General features: G+C 37.7%; 1 protein-coding gene and 1 non-coding gene across 2 annotated transcripts in view; both read right to left on the bottom strand.

Annotated features, from left to right (window-relative positions):
- The window catches only part of WDR36 (WD repeat domain 36), a 69524-nt gene extending 44694 nt beyond the window's left edge, over window positions 1-24830 (bottom strand). Inside the window, exons 1-8 of the mRNA XM_036741733.1 lie at window positions 24519-24830; window positions 21683-21710; window positions 12192-12292; window positions 10219-10336; window positions 7329-7461; window positions 6107-6161; window positions 4955-5087; window positions 4442-4617 (exon numbers count right to left, since the gene is read on the bottom strand). Of these exons, the coding sequence (XP_036597628.1) occupies window positions 4442-4617; window positions 4955-5087; window positions 6107-6161; window positions 7329-7461; window positions 10219-10336; window positions 12192-12292; window positions 21683-21710; window positions 24519-24692 (918 nt within the window). The 5' untranslated portion in view covers window positions 24693-24830. The remainder of the gene's footprint in view (window positions 1-4441; window positions 4618-4954; window positions 5088-6106; window positions 6162-7328; window positions 7462-10218; window positions 10337-12191; window positions 12293-21682; window positions 21711-24518) is intronic.
- Window positions 13656-13758, bottom strand: LOC118835156. The gene has a single exon (XR_005009489.1). It is a non-coding gene; the product is annotated as a U6 spliceosomal RNA (small nuclear RNA).
- Window positions 24831-26617: the final 1787 nt, after the last annotated feature.

Raw genomic sequence — 26617 nt, 5'->3', positions numbered from 1 at the left:
GTTTTTGTGATGTTAAGCTTCAAGCCAGCATCTACACTCTCCTCTTTCACACTAATCAAGAGGCTTTATTCTTCTTCACCTTCTGCCATCAGAAAGGTATCATCTACACATCCGAGATTGTTGATACTTCTCCTGGCAAACGTAATTCCATCTAGTCTGTCATTTCGTATGACGTGCTCAGCATATTAGTTAAGTAAAGTGACAATATACAGCCCTGCTGCACTTTTTCCAATCTTAAACCTATGAGTTGTTCCATCTTTTGTTCTAACTGTTGCTTCTTGACCCACATACAGGTTCCTTAGGAGATGAGTAAGATGATCTGGTACTGTCATCTCTTTGAGGATTTGCCACATTTGTTGTGATCCACACAGCCGAAGGCTTTAGTGTAGTCAACAAAGCAGAAGTAGATGTTTTTCTAGAATCTCTTGCTTTCTCCATAATCCAGCCAATGTTGGCAATCTGATCACTAGTTCCTCTGCCTCCTCAAAAACCAGCCTGCTCTTCTGATTAGACTTGATTTACATAATACTAAAGTCTAGCTTACAGAACCCTAAGCATAACCTTGCTGGTGTGTGAAATGAGTGCAACTGTTTGGTAACTTGATCATTCTTTGGAATTGTTCTTCTTCAGGAGTGGGATATAAACTGATCTTTTCAAATCCAGTGGCCACAGTTCCAAATTCATTAGTACACTAAGCATTTTAACAATATCATCTTTCAGGATTCTGAATAGCTCAGCTGGAATTCTGTCACCTCTACTGGCCTAGCTGTTAGCAATGCTTCCTAAGGCCCACTTGATATTCACTCTCCAGGATGTCTGGCTCTAGGTCAGTAACCACACCATCACGGTTAACAGTTAGATCTTTCCTTGTATAGTTCTTCTGTATGTTTTTGCCTCCTCTTCTTCATCTCCTTTGCTCTTAATTCCATACCATTTTTGTTTTTTTATCATGCCCAATTTTGCATGAAAAATTTCCTCGATTACAGCTCTTCAATTTCAGGTTCCTATGCATTATTGATCTTTCCTATTATCACCAGACAGATCCACAGCTGAGCTTCCTTTCAGATTTGGTCCAGCCATTTCATTAGTACTGGAGCTACCTGTAGTTGTCCTCTGCCCTTCTCCAGTAGGGGAAACTAGGTGGTACAGTGGACAGAGCACCGGGATTGGAATCAGGAAGACTCATCCTCATGAATTCAAATCTGGCCTCAGATACTAGCTGTGTGAACTTGGACAAGTCACTTAACCCGGTTTGCCTCAGTTCCTCATCTGTAAAATGAGCTGGAGAAAGACATGGCAAACATTTCCAGTATCTTTGCTAAGAAAATCCCAAAATAAGATCACGAACTGTCAGACACAACTGAAATAACTCAACAAGAACTTCCCCAGAAGCATGCTGGACCCTTCTGACCTGATGGGCTCATCTCCTAGTATTATACCTTTTATCATTTTAATATGGTCCATGAGGTTTTCTTGGCAAGGCTACTTAAGTGGTTTGTCATTTCCTCCTTTAATGGATCACCTTTTGTCAGAACTCTCCACTATGACCTGTCTGTCTTGGATAGGCATGGCAGAGCTCATAGTTTCACTGAGTTATGCAATCCCCTGACTGCCACGACAAGGCAGTGATTCAGGAGCAGTTCTCTAGCTTACCAAGGTCCTTTTTAAAGCTTGGTATCAATAAAAAAGGTAGTTGAAACAATTTTAGCAAAGCAATAAGATATAAAATAAACCTACATAAATCATATATCACCAACAAAACCTCCTAAGAAGAGATAGTAAGAGATTCCCCATTTAAGATAACCATAGACAGCATAAAATACCTGAGAATATACCTGCCAAGACAAACCCGGGAACTACACAAAAAGAATTATAAAATACCTTTTATACAAATAAAGTCAGATTTAAATAATTGGAGAAATATTAGTTGTTCATGGGTGACCCAAGACAATATAATAAAAATGACAATTCTACCTAAATTGATCTACTTATTCAATGCCATGACAATTACCAAAAAATTATTTTATTGAGCTAGAAAAATAATAAAATTCATTTGGAAGAACAAAAGGTCAAGAATATCAAAGGAATTAATGAAAAAAATGTAAAGGAAGGCAGTCTAGCAGTACTAGATCTTAAAGTGTATTATAAGGCAGTAATTATCAAAACTATCTGGTACTGGCTAAAAAACAGTGGTAGATCAGTGGAAAAGAGTAGACAAAACCATAAACAATAGTAAATGATTACAGTTACCTTGTGTTTAACAAATGTAAAGATTTAAGCTTTGGGGATAAGAATTCACTACTTGGTAAAAATTATTGGGAAAATTGGGAAGCAGTCTGGCAGAAAACTAGGTATAGACCAACATCTTACACCATTTACCAAGATAAGGTCAAAATGGATATGTGACCTAGACAAAAAGGGAGATATCATAAGTAAATCAGAAGAACATGGAGCACATTTCCTTTCAGAGCTATGGATACAAGAAGAATTTATGAATAAACAGAGATCAAGAGTATTGTGAGATATAAAATGGATAATTTTGATTACATTAAATTCAAAAGGGTTTGTACAAATAAAACCAATGTAGCCAAGATTACAGTAAAAGCAGAAAACTGGGGGAAAATTATAGACAGTTTCTTATAAAGATTTCCTATCTCAAATATATGGAGAACTCTGTCAAATTTATAAGGACATGAGTCATTCCCCAGTTGATGAATCATCAAAGGATATGAAAGGGCAATTTTTGGATGAAGAAATCAAAGATACATACACACACACACATGTACGTGTGTATACTGATATGAAAAAGTGCTCTAAATCATTGATTAGAAAAATGCAAAGTGAAACAAGTTTGAGACATTTCACACTTCAAAAATCAGAATAGCTAATGTTCCAAGGGATGTGGACAAACTGGGACACTAATACACTGTTGGTGGAACTGTGAACTGATCCAACCATTTTGGAGAACAATCTGCAACTGTTGTCTACCCTTCAATCCAGCAATATCACTATTAGGTCAGTTTTTCAAGGTGATTAGGGAAAAAGGAAAAGAACCTATATAATCAAAAATATTTGTAGCTGCTCTCTTTGTGGGGACAAAGAACTGGAAATTGAAGGGATGCCCATCAACTGGGCAATGGCTAAATAAGTTGTGGTATATAACTGTGACAGAATGCTACTATGCTGTAAGAAATGATGAGCAAGTTAACTTTAGAAAAACATGTAGAGATTTGCATGAAATAATGAAGAGTGAAAAGAGCAGAACCAAGAGAACACTGAATAAGGAAACAGCAGTATTGTTTGAAGAATAACTGAATGACTAAACTATTCTGATTATAAATATTCAAATCGACTACCAAGGACATATGAAGGAAGATGCTACACACCTTCAAAGAACTGATAAACAGAAGTATGCATAGTATGGTTTTACTGTATACATGTACACACACACACACACCTTGTGTCAAATGGTGTCCTTCTCTATTCTGGGATAGGATGGAGGAACAATTTGGAACTTAAAATGTAATTTTAAAAAAGCAAGCAAAATTAAACTTAAAAAATAAAAATAAAAGTTTGCTACCCCAAATCGTACACAATAATTCACATATGTTCTGATTAAAATACAGTGGGAATGCAGTCTATGCTCACATTAGGTTTCTTAGCTGCCATCACTGTTGCCTCATTTTGAGCTTACAGTTCATTAATACCCCCTAAATCTTTTTCAGTTAATTCCTATCTAATCGGAAATCCTCCTTTTCACACTTTTGAAGTTTACAGACCATAAGATCATAGACTTAAGAGTTAGAAGGGACTTTAGAAATTTTCTAGGTCATCCTCAACATTAGACATAAGGAAGATTAAGTAACTTGCCGGAGGTCAGAAAGGCATTAAATGGCAGAGCCAGGATTCACACTCAGGTCCTCTAATTCCAATTCCAGGGCTCTTTATGCTGTTTCTCTATTCACAGAAGCTATTCCTCTCTTAATGAAGGCTAAGACCCCACTGGTTTTCTTGGCTACTGTATCATACTGTGGACACATACTGAGCCTGCAGTACACTAAAATGCTTGGATCTTTTTCAGATATATTGCTTTCCAATCATGCCTTCTGTTTGTCAAAAAACTTTAACCCAAATGTAAAACTTTACATTCATTATCATTCAATTTAATCTTAGAATCAACCCAATGTTTCTGCCTATCCAGATTTTTTTAAATCCTTTTTGACTATCATCCAATGTGTTTAGTTATCTCTATGGTCAAAGGCAGCATTTCTTAGACTATTTATGTTTATTCCTGAGGATTCTCTGGAGCAGAAAAGTATTACCATATGGCTCCTAATATTATAATGTCATTGCAATCTTTCTCTTAAGTCAAGGACAATATAGTAAAGAAAGAATAGGCTGAGGTGATCAGTTATAAGTATGTCACAAAAAGAAATCCTACCCTCAGGGCATTATCAGCACCATTAGTAACAAGAAGTGGCTCTCCATGGAGAAATGTCAGAGCAGCAATTGCTGTGGAATGGGCACTTCTCATTTGATTGATTAGTTTTCTCTCTTCCAGGTCCCAGAGACTGATATGACCAAGTGGGCTACCAGATGCCATTACTGGATGTCCATCTACATTTAAAAACAAGACAACAAAAAATACAATTAAGTATTCTATATCTAATTATAAATTCCTTAAATATAATTAAAATATACAAAATATCCACCTCCTCAAAAAAATTCAACCACTAGTGAAATAATGCAAGTGGATGTTTGATAGAGATGATAAAACTGAAAAACTGGTGATATCCTGATATATGATAATCCCTACTCTTTTGTGAACTTCTACCACAGTATAGGATTCACATAGATTATTAGAAAACACCATTCAGAAAATTTCCTATTGCCCAAGAACTACATTATTATCACATTTGCTTAAGAAATTATTTTTATAAAGGATAAAATATACCTGTGCGGAAAGAAATTGAAGTGACGGGACCCCAATCCTGGCGAAACTTCATCAGCGTTTCATCAAATTTAATGTTGTGAATGATAATCTGACCAGACACAAGTCCAACTGCAATGACATCCACTGCAGGTGCCTGAAAATGAAATAATAATACCCCCCCAAAAAGGTTTTTTTAATCCAAATAACTGTTTTTAACAGTATCATCTTGTTATCCCCTGAACCCCAGGTTATCAAATGGTTTCATAAGTATCTTTTTCTGGGGACGTTTAAAAAACACAAAGTTAGAGAGCTAAGAGGTACCTTAAAGGCAATTCTAGCCTAATCCCAAAATTAGTGAGTTTGTCTATAATGTCTCTCTAGGCAAACATATGTAGACAATTACAGACAACAGATCTACAGAGAAACACATATCCAATATCTGTTTGGATATAAATGTGTATAAAAGAAGTCAGAGTTGAGCGAGACACAGTTTATCTCATTTCTATAGGAGATATTCCAAAAATATCTTTTCCAAGTTTATCAAAATAAAGGAAAACAGTTCTTTCCAAGGTAAGCTTAAACTGGATGAAAAGTTAGGCCACATGATTCCAAACAATTATCGACATTCAACATCATTACTTTTGTTCTAGTATTAACTTTTCTCAAACAGGTCAACAGCATTTAGTTACAATCCAAAACAAGCCCAGCACTGTACAATGCTACAAGGAAGTTAACACAGGAAAACAACACAGATCTCAATTTTTTCCTCAAATGCTTACAGATCTAGAAATTGCTTCTTTTAAAAAAAAAATCTGAATTTAATTGATATCTTTTATTTTAAAATTTCATTCATTTCCAAATATATCCCTCTACCCTCTCCTAATTTCATCAAGCCATTACTTGTATCAAAGATTTTAAAAGGTAGAAAAAAAAATAGTTCAACAAAACTAATACATCAACTGCATATACAGAATTTCATATCCATAAGTGCCCATGAAGAATTGTTTCTTTTCATTTTAAATTATTTTAAAATCCACATTTCCAAAGCTCTATTTTATTATCCCAGCAGTCATAGACATCCAAATAACAAATTATACATCAAACTGCCTTAAACATAGAGGTGCTCCTCAAAATGTAGAAAAGCACATATTTCTTAACAGTAAAAATACTAACCTGTTGGAGAGCTGTCACTGCAAGTTTCCATCCTGGAAATGTATATAGAAGTTTGCTACATGGAGAAAAAAAACTATTTAAAAAACTAATTTCGAAGGGCAAATATCAAATGCTTAGAAAACATGGAAACATGATCTTCAGAACATCAGAAGTTAAGGTCTACCACAGTGTCTTGCACCTAGTAAGTACTCAATAAATTTGCTGAATTGAATACTTAATAACTTTAAAAGCTGGGCAAAGTCATCAGCAGTAATTGTTGCAATTATGTATCCAAATAAAGAACATATTTTTAGAATATAAGCTTTGTTCCACTTTTAGCTACCAAATAGTCATGGAAACAACATAATGAAAGAGATCATTAAAGCAGATTATATTTCCCCATAGGAAAAATGCTCTTCTTAGTGGAGAATGTGTACTTGTTCTAGAACTCAGCAAGAAATAACCCACAAGCACAAACAAAAACGTATCATAAAATAAGAAATAAGAAAATAAGAAATAACTGCACACCTCTGTGATCATTAAAAATAGTGAAATCATGCTACATGTAGTCATGTAAAAATACTAGTAGGCAAATTGACTATATAAGATGTTTCAACAAATTAACGTGTATGTACATTCATTAGCTAATACAACCCAACCTAAAACTATCATGCCAGCTATGCTAAAGCATTAAACATTTAATTTACAATCATTGCTACCCTCTTAGAATTAAGAAGGGCTTTAAGGGAAAGATTCTGAGAAGCAAAATGTCTTAAATATCCATGGAACCCTGAGATGATGCTTTCCTTCTGTTTCTTACCAACCTTCAATAAACTTGTAAGAAAGGTATGCATTAAAAAATCATTCTGTATTCTTAGAAATGCCTCAAAATACTGCAGAAATATGACGAGTCTTATTACTATTACTGAGGAAAGCTCTGATCCAGTATTTCTCACATTCATACCCTATTTTTCTTCTTCCTCAGTTTATTGAAAGTTTACTCAGACCAAATAAAAGCCACCTCTGTATTTCACACTTGACTGTAGAGCCACAAGAAGTCAGTTGTATGGACTAATTTACAAAGGAACTTCAAAATATTTTTCACTAGAAAATTACCAAGGCAGGTGCCTAGATTTTACTAAATAAATACAATTAGTTATTGGTTAGGAGTACTAGTTGCTAAACAAGTGGAAAACAAGCTGAAAGATGGGGAGATGCTAGCAATAATTAGAAATATTCTTACTTGGATTTAATATTCCACAACTGCAGGCTTCCTTGCTCACTCCCAAGAAGAATTTTGTTTAAGTAGGTACTTGGATGCAAAATGGCAGAAATTTTAAAAACGGCTTTATCAAAGGTCAACTGCAGGTACTTTTCTGCAAACAAAGCAAAATAATTTCAGCAAAGATCCAGTATTTCTTCCACATTCCTAATAGTAAGAATAAGTAAATTTTAAAATTTAGATCTATATACTAACCTATAAGAGTTCTATGAAGGGGTAAACAAACATAGTTAAGATGGAAACAATGAATATCAAGATTATTGGGAAAAATTAGTCTCATCTGGAATGGAGAAAAAATTTGACAATGATACAGAACTGGTTTAGAGATAGGAAATAGAAAAGACATTATGAAAAATAAAACACTTCCCTAGATATAGAAATATAGCTGCAAATCTGATATCACCGCTAATTACATCTTTACTTCATATTTTATAACTGATTTAGGAGAGTCTGCATAGTGAATTCTCCAAGTATACATATGATGCTGGGGTACTCCAGATAATAATATATTAAATTAATGGAAGTCAAGTCAATAAGGATTTATTGTGCTTATAGCTAGGAATAGAAAGTATGACAAAAAAAAAACCCAAAACCAAAACCGAAACGAAAAATCGCCAGTCCCTGTTCTCAAGGAACTCAATTTGGTAGGGGAGACAGCATGCAAATAACCATGTACAGACAGGATAAATTAAAGATAATCATAGGGGGAAGGCACTAGCACTAAGAAGGATCAAGAATCTGTGATTTTATCTTGGATCTAAAGGAAGCCAGGAGATAGGAGATGAAGGAGAGAATTTCAGATACAGGGGACAATGAGTAAAAATGCAAAGTCAAAGGTAAGAGGCCCGTAAGTTTTGTACATTGCACATATTTTTAAACCCTTTCAATGTATTAATCAATCATGTGGAATTTTTTCTCTAATTTTACCTTTTTTTTTTTTTGCTTTTAAAAAAATACTATTTGTTACATGGGATAGCTTTCTCATTTCATGTTGGGGGAAAAGACCAGAATGGGGAAAATTATGTAATGTAAAAAACAGAAAACAGCAATAAAAAACTACCAATGGGGGAAAAAAATACACAGTCAGGAGATGAAGCGTCATTTAGGAAACTGCCAGGAGATCAGTGTTACTGGATCTCAGAGTACCTGGGAGTAAGGTATAAGAACAGAAAGGTAAAAAGAGAACAGGTTATAAAGGTGAGATGACAAGTAGTTTATTGAATGAGGAAGGGTAACCTGGTCAGACCTGTACTTTTTTTTAACTTAATTTTTTTAACATTCATTTCTAAATTTTGAGTTCCCATTTTTCTCTCTCCCTCCAGCCCCTCTTCTACACACTAAGAAGGCAAACAATACTAACACCCGTTATACATGTGAAGTTACACAAAACATATTTCCAAAATAAAGTTGAAAAAGTATATTTCAACTTGCACTCGGAGCTAAATCAGTTCTCTCTCTGAAGGTGGACAGCATTTTTTTATCATGAGTCCTTTGGACTGTCACAATCATTGTACTGATCAGAGCAGGTGAAAGTTTTTCACAGCTGACTACAATTACAATATTGTTGTAACTGAGTACAATAGTCTCTTGGTTCTACTCATTTCACTTTGCATCAGTTCATGTAAGTCTTCTCACGTTTTTCTGACATGTACTTTAGTGAAATCAATTTGACAGAGGGGATGATGGCCTGGAGTGGGGAGAGACCTGAAGCAGGGAGACCAACCAGAAAGCTAATCCAACAGTCCAGGTATGAGGTGAAAAGGGCCTGCACCAGGGTGGTAGCAATGTCAGAGGAGAGAAAAAGGGAGTTTAAAAGAGCAGTTACAAAAGGCAGAATCAACAGGACTTAACAGTCAGCTACTGGATGTGGAGGGTGAGAAAAAGGGAGTTGAGGCTGATACCTAGGTTGTGATCCTAGGTAGTGAGAAAGAGGGGGAGTTTGAGGAGGATAAATAATTATTTCGTTTTGGGGCAGGCCTAGTTTAAGATGTCTACGGAGCAACCAGTTTGAGATGTTCCAGAGGTATTTGGAGATGCAAGACTGGAGAAGGTTAGGCAAGTGGTTAGGGCTGGATAAAGAGATCTGAGAATCATCTTCACATAGATGATACTGAATCAACTGGAGCTGATGAGATCACCAAGTGAAATAGTATAGTTGCAAACTTTCAGTAACCTGTTACTCTAAGAGGTGGTACAATATGAAAGTGTAAAACTTTGAAGAGGATTCAAATAAGTTTTATGGATGATGGACTTATGAGTCATTAAAAGAAGGTGGGGATATTTTGGACCTCAACTTCAAACCTTCTGAGGTTGACTTAACTATTTACTTCTACAAACATTTCTTGGTTCCAGTGTCAAAAATGAGATATCAACAGAAATGGATGTAGGTCTGACCTACTAGAACATTTCTGCTGTCATATAAAAATGATGGCTATGTACTTCAAAATAGCATACATAATAGGCTGAGAATATTTCCAAAGTTTCCTATATTAGAAATCTGTACTTATATAAGCTTTTAAAAAAAAAACCTTTATTCCAGAACTATGCAGGGATGGTTATCTCACAAATTAAACATAAAATATAATAATTTACTAAATTCAGGGAATGTCAATAATTAAGTTATATTCCTGCAAAACAAGTTAACATACCAAAAAAATCAGATAGACCAGCTATCAAAGTTGTGATTTCTGGTTGCTGCTTGGAAATTTAATCAACAGAAAGAAATGGAGTAATTCTTTTACTGCAAAAAGTATTAATTGCTAATACTGATAGACCTCCAGAAAAGATTATCCACCTAAAGATTTATATACTCCATCCCAAGTTAAATAAATTGCATAATGTTCATTCTTACCTTCTGAATATATATGCCAAATAATGAGAATACTGTCAGTATCAATAGAGATGATGTGATCCCCAAAGGGCTGTAAAAGGTGAATTTCTGCATTGTGACCCTTGAAGGTATATGCTACCTATAACATTAAAAGTTCAAATGGTTTCCATTAGTTACGCTAATTCTGAAAATGTTATTAATGTTAGAAAATATAAAAACAACCACACTATTCAAAGTTATTATATAATTAAATTCTTCTTATAGTGATAACAAATGAAAGGCAGGGAGGGCCTTACTTTAAAATTCTATTTTCATACATCATGTACCACAGAGATGATCTTGGGCTTTCAGAGACTATGTCAATCAAACAACACAAAGCCAAAATGCACCAGTCATTGCCTTCGATGAGTTACAATCCAAACCGGACAACATATACATCCATAGATATACACGAAATGAGTAATTAGGAAGCTCTTGCAATAATGCAGATGAATAGTGATAAGGGCCTGAACCAGACTGGCAGCTACGTTAGTCAAAGGAGAAGTGGATGTATGACATGGAAGTAGAAACAAGATATGGTGACTGATTGGGTAGGTGAGATGAGCTGATGTGAGAACTTGGGAATAATAACAAGGTCGTAAACCTGAGATACTGAAAGGATGCTGGTGCTCTCAAGAGACAGAGGGAAATGTGTAAGAAGGTTGGGTTTTGGAGGAAAGACAATGGATATATTGAGCTTGAGACGCCTACAGGACATCCAGTTCAAAATGTCCAACAGGCAGTATGTGATGAAGGACCACAGCTCACAAGAAAGACTAAGGCTGATTACATACATCTGGAAGTAATCAGCACTGAGATGATACTTAAACCCATGTAAGCTGATATGGTCCCCAAGAGACAGAATATATGAAAGACAGCTCAGGGCAGTCTTAGGAGTATACCAACAAGTGAAAGACATTATAAGAATGATGATACAGCAAAGGACACTCAGAGCAATCCTGACCATTTAGGTCAGAAAGGGAGAAGAATCAAGAGAGAAACAAAGAGCAAACCACTGGACAGATCTTATCAAACTGAAAAGGTTTCAGGTGTAAGCCAGGTGTAAACTAGGTGATCTTACAGCAGGGGTTCTCAAACTGGGATGTGTGAACTTGGGGTTTTTTTTAAAATATTTTCATTGTTTGAATTGAAATACATTTTCAATGTATTTCAATATAATTTGTTTCTCTTGTAATCCTACGTATTTCATTTTATGCATTTAAAAACATTATTGTGAGAACAGGCCCAAAGACTACCAAAGGGGTCCAAGACACAATAAAGGTTAAAAACTTTTGTCATCAGATTAGCTGGTTGGTAACCAGGTACTGATTTTAGTTTGGTTCTAGAAACTCATTAAGACATGAGAGGTCCACAAAAACTTACTGAACACCTGTTTATAGTTGATTTGCAACATTAGTTAAAATATAACTGTGCATGGAAATTATAGATTAGTAGAATGATATAACATATACACATACAACACATAAAAAATGCAGAGTTATAAGCTATATGGAATCTAAGGCATTGCTCATTGGGGCTGGAGGGAAAGGCTTCCTGCTGGATTAAAATTAACTTTAAAGGAGTGCCTAGTGTTAACAGTGAGAACGTTGTCAAAAAAATCACAGACCACAGAGGGGCCGAAGTATAGAGCTGTGAGGGTAATCAACACTGCCACTTCTCTTTTCTCATTATATCACACTATACAGCTAAGACGCTCTCTTCCATCCTAGACAATCAGTGAAGTGATAATATAGTATTTTGGTCTGGGATAGGAATCTGCCTGAGAATGAGGAAGATGGGTAATTTAACTTCCTCCCAGGTCTAACGGTGCAAGAATAGCAAGGTTCCTGAGAGGCTGACAGAAGAAACAAGTTGCACTCCATTATGTTTCCTGCATTAGAATTTACCATGTGGAATACACAAATTAAAATATTTCCAGAATAAGTGATACAAACCTCTTTGTTCCGGGAAAATGCAGAGAAAACATTCCCATATGCAGCGAAGACCAGCCTCCCATCAGCTGCCAAACAAGTGATATCCTGAGGTACAGAATTGCCTAGGAGGGAAAAAACAAGAAAAGAGTTAATTTTTTTCCAGGTCTTAACATAAAATAAGAAAATATTCTAACTTGAGGTATAACATACTTCATTAGGTATGGGGACAAACACCTGCAGTCACTGCTCCCTGGGTGACTGAGGCTTTAGCTTTCAGGGTCCTGAGTTACAGCAGAGCTCTTCCCATCAGGGGCTTCCTGGCTGCCTGAGGAGGCATGAACTGGTCCAAGCTTCCATGCCATTCAGCCATCAAAACAGGCCCCCTTCCAGCATGGGTATGATGGTAAGTCAATTTCAGTGACAAGAACAACAAAAAGACATAACATGTTTCAAGACTTGTCATGGCAGGAGAGTGGGGAGAGAAATGAACAAGTAAATAATATTAAGATAAAAAAATGCAAAACTCTAATCCTAATGTTTCTCCCATATAAAAAGCATTTTAGATCAACTATTCCATGAAATAGTTTTCTTATTTATTGAACATATTAAAAGCACTTCACATGTATAATTGATATACTGCTTGCCTCCTCAATGGGTAGGTAAGGAGCTAGAGTAAGGTTGAGACTTTGGAACTCAGATTTTTTAAAAATGAATGCTAAAATAAAGTATCAAAAAAGAAAATATAAAAAGCAATCCTCAATTTTACAAACAACATTTTTTAAAACTCATATTCAGTTATATCTTTTTCTTATTTTTCTCTTCTCCAGGCTAAATATCCTCAAGACTTTCAGTTATTCCTCATATTGCTATGGTTTACAGCATCTTCATCCTCATTGATCTTCTCTGAAAATTAACCTTTCACTGTTTCTCTTAAAATGTAGGCAGAATATTAAAAATAATACTCCACAATGACCACAAAGTATAGTGGGCCTATTACTCCTCATGACCCATACCTTTCTGTTGTTGTTCTGACCCATGATTTCATCTGTGTAGGGAGCTCCCAGTGAGGAAACTACTAATTCAGATTAGCAACTCTCCTGCACTGACTGAGACATTCAGAGACTTGCCCACATAACAAGGCCAGCAAAGGCTGGACTTCAACCCAAGTCATACTGACAGTAAGGCAGGCCCAATAGCCAGTATAGCAGGGTGCCTCATTGTATTCCTCAACATAAGACTTCCATTAATGAAACATAAGATGATCCACTTTTAAAGCAGACATCATACATCTGGATCATAGGATTTTAAAGTTGAAAGGGAACCTAAAGATCATGCAATGCAAGTTTTATAAAAGGAGTAACTTTCCCAGAGTTACAAAGATAGTAAAGTGCCCTTTAGCAATCCGAATCTAGTGTTCAATACACCAAAATAAGATGCCTCCTTATTAAATTCCTGGTCAACTGAAACTCTAGGGTTTGTTTTTTTTTAAATATGGAACACTTCACGAATTTGCATGTCATCCTTGCGCAGGGGCCATGCTAATCTTCTCTGTATCGTTCCAATTTTAGTATATGTGCTGCTGAAGCAAGCAGGGTTTTTTTTTTAATATAAATTCTTCCATGCTATATTCGTGCAGCAAATTTTTAAAACCCGAAATATAGGATTTATTTTCATTTCTATTTAGTTGCATCTTTGTGATTCAAATGAGCACACTTAAGTCTCTGACATGTTATGTCAGCCACTGCTCCAAGCTTTGTGTGATCCAAAAGTCTAATAAACATGACCCTCATGTCTTCATCTAAGAACAGATCATTGTGGTATTCCAAAGAACTCTAGCTCATAAATCATAGAAGCCAGGTTCAAACCTAGCTTTGCTTCCTCAACCAGGGTGAGACTGGGCACATCCTTTAACTTTCCTGGAAGAAATCATGGGACCACAGAGTTAGAATTGGAAGGAACCACAAAGATCATCTAATCCACCTCCTTCATTTGGTAGCAGGAAATTGAAGATGAAAGAGGTTAATTGACTTGTCTAACACTCCACTGGTTGTAAGAGAGAGACAAAGGATTACTTATGATTATATATCTCACACTTTATGTTTGTAGTCCCAGCTCTGGATCTACAATAAATCCTTTCATTAACAATCTTTGGTTAGAGTTGTTCAATTATCCATATGATAAAAAAAAATCCATATGCTCACTATCTTATCCACAATGTCACTCAAAAGGTTGCAAAATATTTTGATGAACTTCAGATACTCTATGTCTATATTTATCAAAGTGCTTGAGGCAGTCTAGTGTAGTGGGAAAAGCCTTGGACTTTAAGTCACAAGACTAGAATTGATATCCGACATCACTATATTTACTAGCAATGTGACCCCTCTTAGCCTCACTTTCCCTGATTTATAAAAATAGGGATAAAAATACTTGTAGTACCTACCTCAAAGAGTTATTTAAAAAGAGTAAATGAGATGACATATACAAAGCACTTTGTAAGATATTATACAAATGTTTGCTATCATTATTATTTATGGCGTTCCACTGATTTACCAACCTATTAACTCTATCAAGAAAGGAAATCTTAACTTAGAGTGATCTCAGTCACTACTGACAACCTTAGATACTTTTTTATTTAATCTTCTCACTTATCTTGGTCTTCAATTTCCTATTTACATTGCTTGTCTGAGTTTTTGAAAGTTTTCCTTCCAGAGAAAATGTAAGCAAAAAAAGGAACTGGGCCAATGTCTATCTTTCGCCTTACTACTTGTATCACCAGTAGAAGTCACCATCCGTATAGCCTTTGAGATTTGCAAAGCACTCATTAACCTTCACAACACACCAGTGAAGCACATCCTGTTGTTATTCCCATTGTAAAGATGGGGAAACAAAGACTAAAGGAGTTTAAATGACTTGTCCAAAGGTACACAGTAAATCCAAGAGGCAGGATTTTTAACTCAGATGTTACTTAATATGCCACACTGCCCACTATTCATGAGACTGGGAAAATCATTTAACATCTGGTCCTGTGTGCAGTTCTAAATCGTAACATGATGAAACCTTTCCTCTGTCAACCATATAATCATTTTTTTTTAATATCTTGCTAACAAACACAGCTTAAGCCTTCCACAGTGACAGCTCGAAACCTTTCTGCCTCCTCAAGACTCGCATCACCATTATGCCTAACCCTCTCAGCTGAGGACATTACCTCGTATTTCACTGAAAAAAAATGAGATCATTTGTCAAGAGCTCCTCTTGTCCCCTCCTCTAATCTCATCTCAGGTCAGATATCTTTCTCCATTATTTTACCTTCCATTCCATTCTCAAATGAAAAAGAGGCCCTTCTCCCAACTAAGGCCAACCCTTCTACTCATACCCTTTATCTGATCCCTTCCCATCTTCTTCAGCAGACTGTTCCCACTCTTTCTTAATGTCAATACTGCCTCATCTCCTGTCTCCTTTCCAGCTGCCTACAAACATGCCAGTTGATCTGATGACCCTGCTAGCAATCATCCTGTATCCCTCCTTTTACAAAAAGCCATCCACATGGGTTCCTTTCCTCTAGCTAGCTCCTAAACTTTCTGCAATATGGCTTCCAATCTCACCATTCAATTGAAATCACCCACTCCACAGCTGCCAATGCTCTCTTAAAAGCTAAATTTAATGGCTAGGAGGTGCAGTACATAAAGCACTGGTGCCGGAATTAAAAGAACCTGGGTTCAAATCTGACATCAGATACTTACTATCTGTGTAACTCAGGGCAAGTCACTTAACCCTAATAGCCTTCAAAAAATAAATCTAATGGCCTTTTCTCAATCCTTATTGACTCCTCATAGGGCAGCTAGGTAACATAGTGGATACAGTGCTGGGACTGGATTGTCTTGGATCGCTGTATTTCTGAAAATAGCTAAGTCATTTGCAGTTGATCATTACACAATCTTGGTGTTACTGTGTACAATCTTCTCCTGGTTCTGCTCACTTCACTTTGCATCAGTTCATGCAAATCTTTCCAGGTTTTTCTGAAATCCATCTGCTCATCATTTCTTATAGCACAACAGTATTTCACAATTTGTTTAGCCATTCCTCAACTGATAGGCATCCACTTAATTTCCAATTCTTTGCAACCACAAAAAGAGCTGCTACAAATATTTTTGTACAAATAGGTCCTTTCCCCTTCTTTTGGATCTCTTTGGGATACAGACCTGGTAGTAGTACTGCTGGATCAAAGGGTATGTACAGTTTGATTGCCCTTTAGGCACAGTTCCAAATTGCTCTCCAGAAGGGTTGGGTCAATTCACAAATGCACCAAAAGTGCACTAGTGTCCCAATATTCCCACATACCCTCCAATATTTATCATTTTCCATTGTATCAGTCAATATGATAGGTGTCTGGGTACCTTGTAGTTGTTTTAATTTGCATTTCTCTAATCAATAGTGATTTAGAGCATTTTTTCATATGACCAGATACAGCTTTCATTTCTTCATTTGAAAAACATCTTGTTCACTTTCTTTGACCATTTATCAACTGTGGAATGACTTGTATTCTTACAAAATTGACTCAGTTCTTTATATATTTGAGAAATGAGGCCTTTATCTGAGACATTTGCTGTAAAAATTGTTACCCAGCTTTTTGCTTTCCTTCTAATCTTGATTGCATTGGTTTTGCTTGTGCAAAAACTTTTTAATTTAATATAATCAAGATTATCCATTTTACATTTCATAATGCTCTCTATCTTGTTTTGTCATAAATTCTTCCCTTCTCCAGAGATCTAACAGGTAACCTATTCCATGCACTCATAATTTGCATATAGCATTACCCTTTATGTCTACATCATGTACCCATTTTGACCTTAACTTGGTATGCAGTTTAAGATGTTGGTTGGTCTATACCTAGTTTCTGTCATACTGTTTTCCAGTTTTCCCAGCAGTTTTTATCCAACAGTGAGTTCTCATCCTAGAACCAGAGGTCTTCCAGTTTTTCAAACACTAGATCATTATGGTCACTTACTCCTGTGTCTTGTGTATCTAATCTAGTCCACTGATCCACCACTCTATTTCTTAGCGAGTACCAGGTAGTTTTGATGATTACCACTTTATTTAAAGTTTGAGATCTTCTACAGCTAGTCCACCTTCCTTCAAAGTTTTTTCATCATTAATTTCTTTGGTATTCTTGACCTTTTGTTCTTCCAGATGAATTTTGTTATTACTTTTTCTAGCTCTATAAAATAATTTTTGGTGGTTTGATTGTTATGGCACTAAACTAAACGTATTAATTTAGGTAAAATTGTCATTTTTATTACAGTGGCATGGCCCATCCATGAGCAATATTTTTCCAATTGTTTAGATGTGATTTTAAGTGTGTAGATAGCATTTTGTAATTGTGTTCATATAGTTCCTAGGTTTGTCTTGGCAGAGACTCTCAAGTACTTTACACTGTCTATAGTTATTTTAAATGGAATTTCTCTATATTTTGCTGCTGGACTTTGTTGGTAATATATAGAAATGCTGATGATTTATGTGGGTTTATTTTATATCCTGCAACTCTGCTAAAGTTGTTAATTTGATTTCAGTTATTTTTTTAGTTGATTAAGTATACCATCATATCATCTGCAAAAAGTGATAGTTTTGTTTCCTCATTCTCATTCTAATCCATTCAATTTCTTTTTCTTTTCTGATTTTTATAGCTAACATTTTTAGTACAATATTGAAAAACAATGGTGATAACAGGCATCCTTGCTTCATGGATCTTATTCGGAAGCTTTCAAATTTATGCCCATTAAAGACAATGCTTGCTGAAGGTTTTAGAGAGACACTACTTATCATTTTAAGGAAAGCTTCTTACTCCTGTGGTTTCTAGTGTTTTTAATAGGAATAGGTGCTGTATTTTTGGATCTATTGAGATAATCATATGATTTCTGTTGGTTCTGTTACTGACATGTTCAATTATGCTTTTCATTTTCTTAATATTGAACCAACCCTACATTCCTGGTATAAATGCCACCTGGTCATAGTGTATAATATTTGTGATATATTGCTGTAATTTTTTCCTAGAATGTTATTTAAAATTTTTGCATCAATAGTCATTGGGGACATTGCTCTGTATTTTTCTTTCTGTTTTAGTTCTTCCCGGTTTATCTATTGGCACCATATTTGCGTCATAAAAGGAAATTTGATAGGAAATCCTTCTCTGCCTATTTTTCCAAATAGTCTATGTAGTACTGGAATTAATTGTTCTTTAAATGTTTGGTAGAATTCACTTGTGAACCCATCTGGCCCTGGAGATATTTCTTAGGAAGTTCATTGATGGCTTATTCAATTTCTTTTTCTAAAATGGGGTTAAGCATTTTGTTCCCTCTTCTGTTAATCTGGATAATTTATATTTTTGTAAATATTCATCAATTTCTCTTAGACTGTCAAATTTAATGGCACATAACTGGGCAAAACACTTCCTAATAAATTGTTTTAATTTCCTCTTCAATGGTGGTGAATACACCTTTTTCATTTTTCATTCTGGTAATTTGCTTTTCTTTTTTTTAATCAGATTAACCAACGGTTTATCTATCTTACTAGATTTTTCATAAAACCAGCTCCCAGTTTTGTTTATTAGCTCAATAGTTTTCTTACTTTCAATTTTATTAATCTCACCTTTGGTTTTCAAGATTTCCAGATTGGTATTTAATTGAAGATTTTTAATTTGTTTCTTTTCCTAGTTTTTTTAGTTGCATGCCCAATTCACTGACCTGTTCTTTCTCTATTTTACTGATGTAAGATTTTAAAGACATAAATTGTCCTTCAAGTACCATGCAATAAAACTGTTAAAATGCAAAAACTATTCTTAGCTCTCAGTATTAAAAAAGAAGTTTGCTGGGCTGGATTTAGCCTGTGGGCCACCTCTTAGTTTGGGGACCCTCTACTATTCTCAGTTGGTGATTAGCAACCAGGGATTCAATCATCATGTCTATGGAGATGATTCATATATTATTTCCCTAGTCTCACTACTAAGCTACAATTATGACACTACCCATTCCCTTTTGGACATTTTGAACTGTACATCCCATAGGCATCTCAAACATAGCATGTCTAAAACAACTCAGTAGCTTTTCCCCAAAACTTCCTCTTCTAAATTTTTATATTACTATTGAGAGAATCATCACCCTTCTAGTATTCCAGTTTCACAAACTTGGTGTCATCCTCAACTCCTCACTCTCATTCGCTCTTCCTAAATCTTGTCATTTCTACCTTAACTCACACCTCCTTAATAAATCCTGCCATTGGACCCCCTCCCTGATTGTAGAGGGTGGCTATGAGGGGAGCTCTTTCCATACCTTCCATTTAAGGAGGGCCCCTAGGGCAGCCACCTCATCAACTCCCAACAGGCCCTGGGGATTGCTGCTGTAGTATGCCCTCCCTCCCACACCCCCATCTCTCCCTGCTTTTCTACTTCTTTTTCTGTGTCATGTCCCCCATCAGGCTGTGAGCTTCTTGAAAGTAGGGAATGGCTTACCTTTCTGTGTTTCCTCTGGCACATAATAGGCACTTAATATTTACGTGGAGTACGCAACACACCTCTCTCTTCACTCACACAGTTACCACCTTGTTCAAGCTCTCATTACTTATTGCTTGGATTACTGAAATGGCATCCTAAGCGATGTCCCTGCCTCAGACCTCTTCTCAGTTCTGACCATGTTGCCTCTAGATTAAATAAGCTCCAACGGCTCCCAACTACCTTTAGGATCAAATATAAACTCCTGTTTGGCATTTAAAGTGCTTCACGACTTGGCCCTTTCCTATTCCTCTTATAATTTACTCCCCTTCACACACTCCAGGACCCAGATTCACTAGCCTACTTGCTATTTCCTGAATATAACAGGCTATCTCCCATCACTATTCCTTTCACCTCAGCCTCTTAAGTTTTTCCAGATTCCTTCACAACTCAACTTAAATCACACTTTCTGCAAGAGGGGAGGAAAGAAATAAGAATTCAGACAGGATCACTATATGCCAGGTATTTTTAAAGCTAAGTGCTTTACATACATGATCTCATTGGATACTCTCAATGTAGGTACTATTACTACCCCCATTTTATGACTGAGAAAATTGAGGCAGAGGGTAGGTGACTTGCCCAGGATCACACAGCTAGTGTCTGATTCTCTTCTACACTTCAGGCCCAGAGCTCTCTCTACTGTATCACTTACATCTGCCCCAGGAGGCAGCTAGGAAGCCTTTTCCAATCTCCCTAGCTGCTACTTCCTTCCCTTCTTAGATCACCCTCCATCTATTCTGTTCTTTGTCTTTGGTTTTCAATGAAGACCAATGACATCACAGGGTGATGTCCTGACTCATGGGTGGATTGGATTTAAGTGAGGAAGAATTGCACAAAGTCATCAGCCTCACTCTTTCAGAGTCATGGAAGTCCTGCGGCACGACAAAAGCAGGACAACTAGTGATGGCCTGGGATGTGGTGGGTGATCTTGGCATCTTCAATGTCTGACCAGCTCTGAGCACTGCATAGTGCCTGCTTCAGGTGCCTTCATGGACACTGGCACAAACTGTACTCATCCACCCATTATGGCTGGGTGAGTTTTCACATGCTTGGGGTAGACATCCCCCAACTCACCAACAAGTTTGTGGCCCACTGGTTATCCTCAACCTGGCATAGCTCATCTGCTGAGATGATCTACCAGGGTGTGGCTGAGGCACATGCTACAGCTTCTTGGAGCTGAGTCCAGGTGGACACCAAAGGTGGATGAGCATCCCTGAAAGGGACTTAACAAACCCTCACATCAGATGTGCTAGTTCTCCTTGAACAGCCCATACACCCCAATTGACTCTGTAAATAGCTTTTATTTACAAAGTCATGCGCATGTCATCTCCCTCATTAGAATGTAAACTGCTTGCTATAAGGGATTGTTTTTGCCTTTTTTAACCTCCAACACTTAGCACAGTGCCTAGCACATGGTTATCAGGTAATAAATGTTTGTTGACTATTAAATGGATGACTGACTCATTTTTGCCTGAAGTATTTCTCAAGAACTTCAGCTCATTTGGGGCTTTAATATTCCTGACACTATTACTACAAACTTGAGATACTCCTTTCCGTTAATCCTCATTTATTCCTTTTAAAACTTGAGATCATTGGTATGGGTTCCTTTGCAATTAGATTTTTGTCAGATGCTTTCTTTTTCAATGGTATCACTCCTGGCTGTATAACAAGAACTCACATTTATATAGAACTTTTAAGATTTATGGTGATTTTCTCACAACATTGCTATAACATAAGTAGTGCCAAGTATCATATCTCCAGTTTACTAATAAGGAAACTGAGGCTCAAGAAGTGAAATAACTTGAATATGGGCCTAACACCCTTTCTATTATACCATGTTGCTTCACTTCCAAAAAGACTGTTTCACAAATTTTTTTGAAATCTCCCATTTCATTATGTAATTCAAAAATACCTTTTGTACCAGCTAGAAAGTACAAAATGTTAACAAATTTAGAATGAACTGCATACTTACTTACTGCCACCAGACTAAGCTTCTGGACCTGTGAAAAAAAAACCATTTAATTTTCAATAAATTTTGGCAAATAAAAAACTATAATAACAGCATGTTTAAGAATTAAGATAAAACTCATTAAATAACAAAGTGTGCTGCCCTCTGCATGTTAAAATAATTCTACAGACTTCAGAAGGTTTATTTTTCCAGGAGTGATGGATTTGTATAACTACATTATTCCTCCTTGGGGCAAAGAGCATATTTGTGAAATATGTGATTATGGTTAGGGATACAGACTGGCTATGAAAAAGCTATATGGGGACTAAGGTGGCCTACTATCCACTGAAGGCATCCAACAGCCTGAAGCAAACTGAGGACATAAAATCCCTTTTGGAAACAGGATCTTAGACTTAAAGGTGAGGAACAGTCCTTGCTTTTTCATTTTCACAAACAAAAGAGTCCTATACACAGACAGACAGACAGACAGACACACACACACACACACACACACACACAGACCCCTCACTTCTTACCACACAATCTTCCCCCTTTGGCCTCATAAAGCACTTGGTTTTCCAGATCTCAATTAATCAATCAATCAAAAGATATCTCTAGTAAGCACCAGACATTATGCTAGACACTCCAAATATAAAGACAAAACAGATTCTGTACATGGATACATAAAATCAATTCAAGGTATTTGAGGGGAAGGAATGGAGAAGATGCAAACAAAATCAATACAAAGCTTTTTGGGGTTTGTTTGGTTTTGTTGTTGTTGGGTTGTGGGTTTTGTTTTTTTGGTGGAGAAGAAGGTATTAGCAGTTGAGAAAAATCAGGAAAGGCTTCATGTAGAAGACGGATTGAGATGAGTCTTTAAGGAAAACAGATTCTAAAAGGCAGAGGAGAAGGAGAAGTACATTCTAGGTGTGAGAGAGAACCAATGAAAAGGTACAAATACGGAGATAGAGGGCTCAAGTAAGAGGAACAGTAAGAAAGCCACTGTGGATGGATTGTAGTGTGCATGAAAGGGAATAATGTGTGATAGGACTGGAAAAGTCAGAAAGTGAAGGATTTTAAAGACCAAACTGTGTAATTTATATATGATCTTAGAGGGATCTCTCTAGAGCCAACGAAGGGACTTGCTACAGGTCACACAGATCATAAAGTAGAAAAAGGTGAAATCTGACACCAATTTCTCTGATTCTAAATCTAGCCCTGTATCATGTAATTTAATTTTCTTGTTAATTTATGTTATTAATATTACACTCACCTATGTTTATGTATTCCTAGATTTAAGTGCCATCAGGGTTGTATTTTTATCTAAACTTTGCATCTTCCCAAGTGCCTAAAAGTACACTGCACACAGATTAATGCATTTGCTGATTTCATTTTAATTTCAAGATTCACCCCTTACTATATCCACTATGTGGAAGGTACCATCCCAGGCAATGGAAATATAAGGATTTTTTTAAAGTTCCTACTCTCAACATTAAATTCTTGGGGGAGGAGGAGAGGATGGTAGATGTATGGATTAATATGTTACACAAATAAATATGGTAAAGGTGTTACAGAGGCAAAGGACAGCCAGTCTGACAAACTGATTTAGGATAATTTGATGAGACAGAAAATACTATCAGCTAAGGTCATGGGAAGCTTCTTGGAGCTTTCGTCTGAATTAAACCTTAAAAGAAAAAATAGATTCTGAAAAGCCGAGATGAGAAAGAAGTATACTGTCAGTGTGGAACAAATGTACTAAATGAAGATCATATATACTAAGTTAGGGAGGAGGTCTGGAATTTAATGGAATTAATGTGAAAATAAATTGGAAAGGTATTTTGAAACCAGGTCAAAGAGGACCTCAAAAGTCAGGATAAGGAGTTTATATTTTAGCCTGAAGTCCACAGGGAGCTATTGAAAGTTTCTGAGCAGAGGAGTGACATGAGTCATTCCTATTCTATAGCTAGCTATTCCACAGCTAGAATATTTTGGCGGGTGCATGAATAACAATGAAAAGGTAAAGGGCTGGTGGTCAGGGAGAACAGTCAGGAAGCTATTACAATAACCTCTAGGTGATGAAGCCGGGAACTAGGCTAGTGTTTTTGAGTAAAGGGATGCTGCCGTAGGAACAAGAAGATCTGATCCCTGACAGTATATGGAGGCTGAAGAAAAAGAAGCCAAACATGAACCTGAGGTGGCAAACAAGTTAAGGAGGAGTTTTTTTTTTCTCCCTCCCACATGAGTTTGAGATATCTAGGAAATATCTGGGTGAAATGTTCATCAAGCAGTTCGTGATATCAGAAGATCTGGAGAAAGATCGGGTCTTAAGAGTTGATTCTCATAAATAATTGAATGCATGGCAGAATGTGAAATCTCTATAGAAAGAAAAGGTGATCCAGGAAGGGAGTGGAGTGAACACACTCTAAGAGGGTGATGATTCCGCAAGAGATAGACAAGTACAGTCAGACAGGCAGGAAGAGATCCAGGAGAGAGCAATGTCACGGGAGCCAAGGAACGACAAAGTACACACGAGCATCGGCAACTGATTTTTGGAAGGGTCAAAGGATGACAGTAAAGTTGCAAACCAGGGTGACTGGGCAATACCGTAAAAAACTGCAGAGACCAAGGAGTGAGGAATGAACGAGTCCATCCACAGGGCTTGTTTTACTCGAAGCCCGGGTGCTTTGGAAAGACATGACTCAGGTGGGTCTTTGCTCGCCCAGCACGAAACAGGAGTCGGGCTTGGGGCGAGGATCAGAAACCCGGCGGCACACGCGCGGACGCGGGTGGGCGCAAGGGAGGCCAAAGACCGGGGAGATGCGGGGGAAGCCGCGGGAGGGAAAAGGCTGGGGCTACTTACATTATAAGTGTGGAAACTCTTCCCCACGCAGGTTGTCACGTAGAACTTGCGATGCCGACCGTGGTAGCGAACCACGTGGGGGATGTGGGAGCTGAAGAGCCCAAGGGCGCGGAATCCGGAGAACAGTGCGCTGCTGGAGCAGCGCCCGCCGCCGCCGCCGCCGCCGCCCTCCATGTGCTCGGACACCTGGAACCCGTAATCCTGCGGCTGCTGCTACCGCTTAATGACTTTCTAACTCCTCCAAGTCCGCAAAGACAGCTTCTCGGAGCCACACGCCGCGACCTCTTCAACGCCACTTCCGGCGCTGCAGCCAGTGACGTCACTCTCACTTCCGAGCAGTGAAAGGAAGGTTCCCGGCGCTTCCGGCGCGTTAGCGTCTCAGGTGCTTGGACTTCCGTCCTTCGGCATCAGAGCCCTTCTCCGGAGCTATCTGAGACCAGAAGAGAGCACCTTCAGCAGTCAAACAAATAAGGTTTATCTTTTTTTTTTTCTTCTGTTTCAGGAGCTGTTTTCTCACTGTAGGTGTCCCTCGAGATTGGGTCCTGGACCCTTTTCCCCTTTCCCTAGTGATGTCATCAGTTCCTGTGGATTCAATCCCCATCTCTGGGCTGAGGATTCCCAAGTCAGCCTGTCCCGCCCCAACCTCTCTGCTGACCTCCATCTCTAACTGGATGGCCAGTAGACAACTTAAATGGAATACCTCCGAAACAAAAATCATCATATTTCCCACTCAGCCCCCCACCTCTCTTACCTTCCCTATTACCGGACGGGACGACACCATCCTCTCGGGCCCACAACCTGAGAGTCATCCTGGATTCCTCATATCTCTCACCCCTCACATCTAAGCTCTTGCCAAGGCCGGTCAATTTCGCATTTGCCAAGTACCTCAAATAGGCCCCCTTCTCTCCCCTGAAACTGAAACGATTCTGGTGGAGGCTCTCATCCCTCCATTACTGCAATAGCCTGCTGTTGGGTGGGCCTCCCTCAAGACTCTCCTCACTCCGATGCATCCTCCAATGCATTCAGCCACTAAAGAGATTTTCTTCAAACTCGGGTCTAATCAAGTCACCCCCCCCCCCCTCCCGCTGCCCCGACTCAATAAACTTCAATGACTCCCTATTACTTCCCAGGAGCGATTACAAAATTGGCATTCAAAGCCCTTCCTAATCCACCCCTCTCCTGCCTCCCTAACACATACTTTTCAACGACTCTGGACTCCTGGCTGTTCCACAAACAAGACAACTCCATATCTCCGTTCCTGGGCATTCCCTCTGGCTGTTCCCTCTGCCTGGAACACTCCCCTTCCTCTGTTTAGACTACTGACCTCCCAGGCAGAATAATTCAGAAAAGATCCATAGGAATTAATGCACAGTTAAGTAAGCAGAGCCAAGAAAACAGTATACATAGGAAAACAATATAAATGTCAGGAACAACCACCACCACCAAAAAAATGAATATAAGGAAACACCCCTGAGTCACCCCTCCGTGGAGATGGGAGATCTACAGGTGTTGCACATTACATATGTTTTACTATTTCAATGTGATGATCCAGTTGTGCTGACTTTTTCTTTTTTGTCTTTAAAAAGATACTGGTTTTTACATAGAATAACTCTGGAGGAGGAGGAAAGATACTCAGAAAAACTTTGTTCTCGTTGTTGAGTCACTCAGTCACGTCCAACTCTTCGTGACCCCGTGGACCACAGCATGCCAACCCCTTCCATCCTCCACTATTTCCCAAAGTCTGTCCAAATTCATGTTCTTTGTTTCCATGATACTATCTTATCCATTTTATCCTCTGCTGTTTACCCCTTTTGCCTTCTATCTTTCCTAACATCAGGGTCTTTTCCAGTGAGTCTTGTCTTCTCATTATGTGGACAAAGTATTTAAGTGGCAGCTTCAGTATTTCACCTTCTAGTGAATAGCCTGATTTTATTCTTTAAGTATTGACTGATTTGATCTCCCAGCTATCCAAGGGACTTTCAAAAGTCTTCTCCAGCACCACAATTCAAAAGCTTCAGTTCTGTGACACTCAGCTTTCCTTATAATCCAACTCTCATAATCACACATTGCTCCTGGAAAAACCATGCAAACCTTTGTTG

The sequence above is a fragment of the Trichosurus vulpecula genome, chromosome 1, assembly GCF_011100635.1.
Source record: "Trichosurus vulpecula isolate mTriVul1 chromosome 1, mTriVul1.pri, whole genome shotgun sequence".
NCBI lineage: Eukaryota > Metazoa > Chordata > Mammalia > Diprotodontia > Phalangeridae > Trichosurus > Trichosurus vulpecula.
The sequence above is the reverse complement of the archived record's forward strand: the minus strand, read 5'-3'. Positions and strand labels throughout refer to the sequence as shown.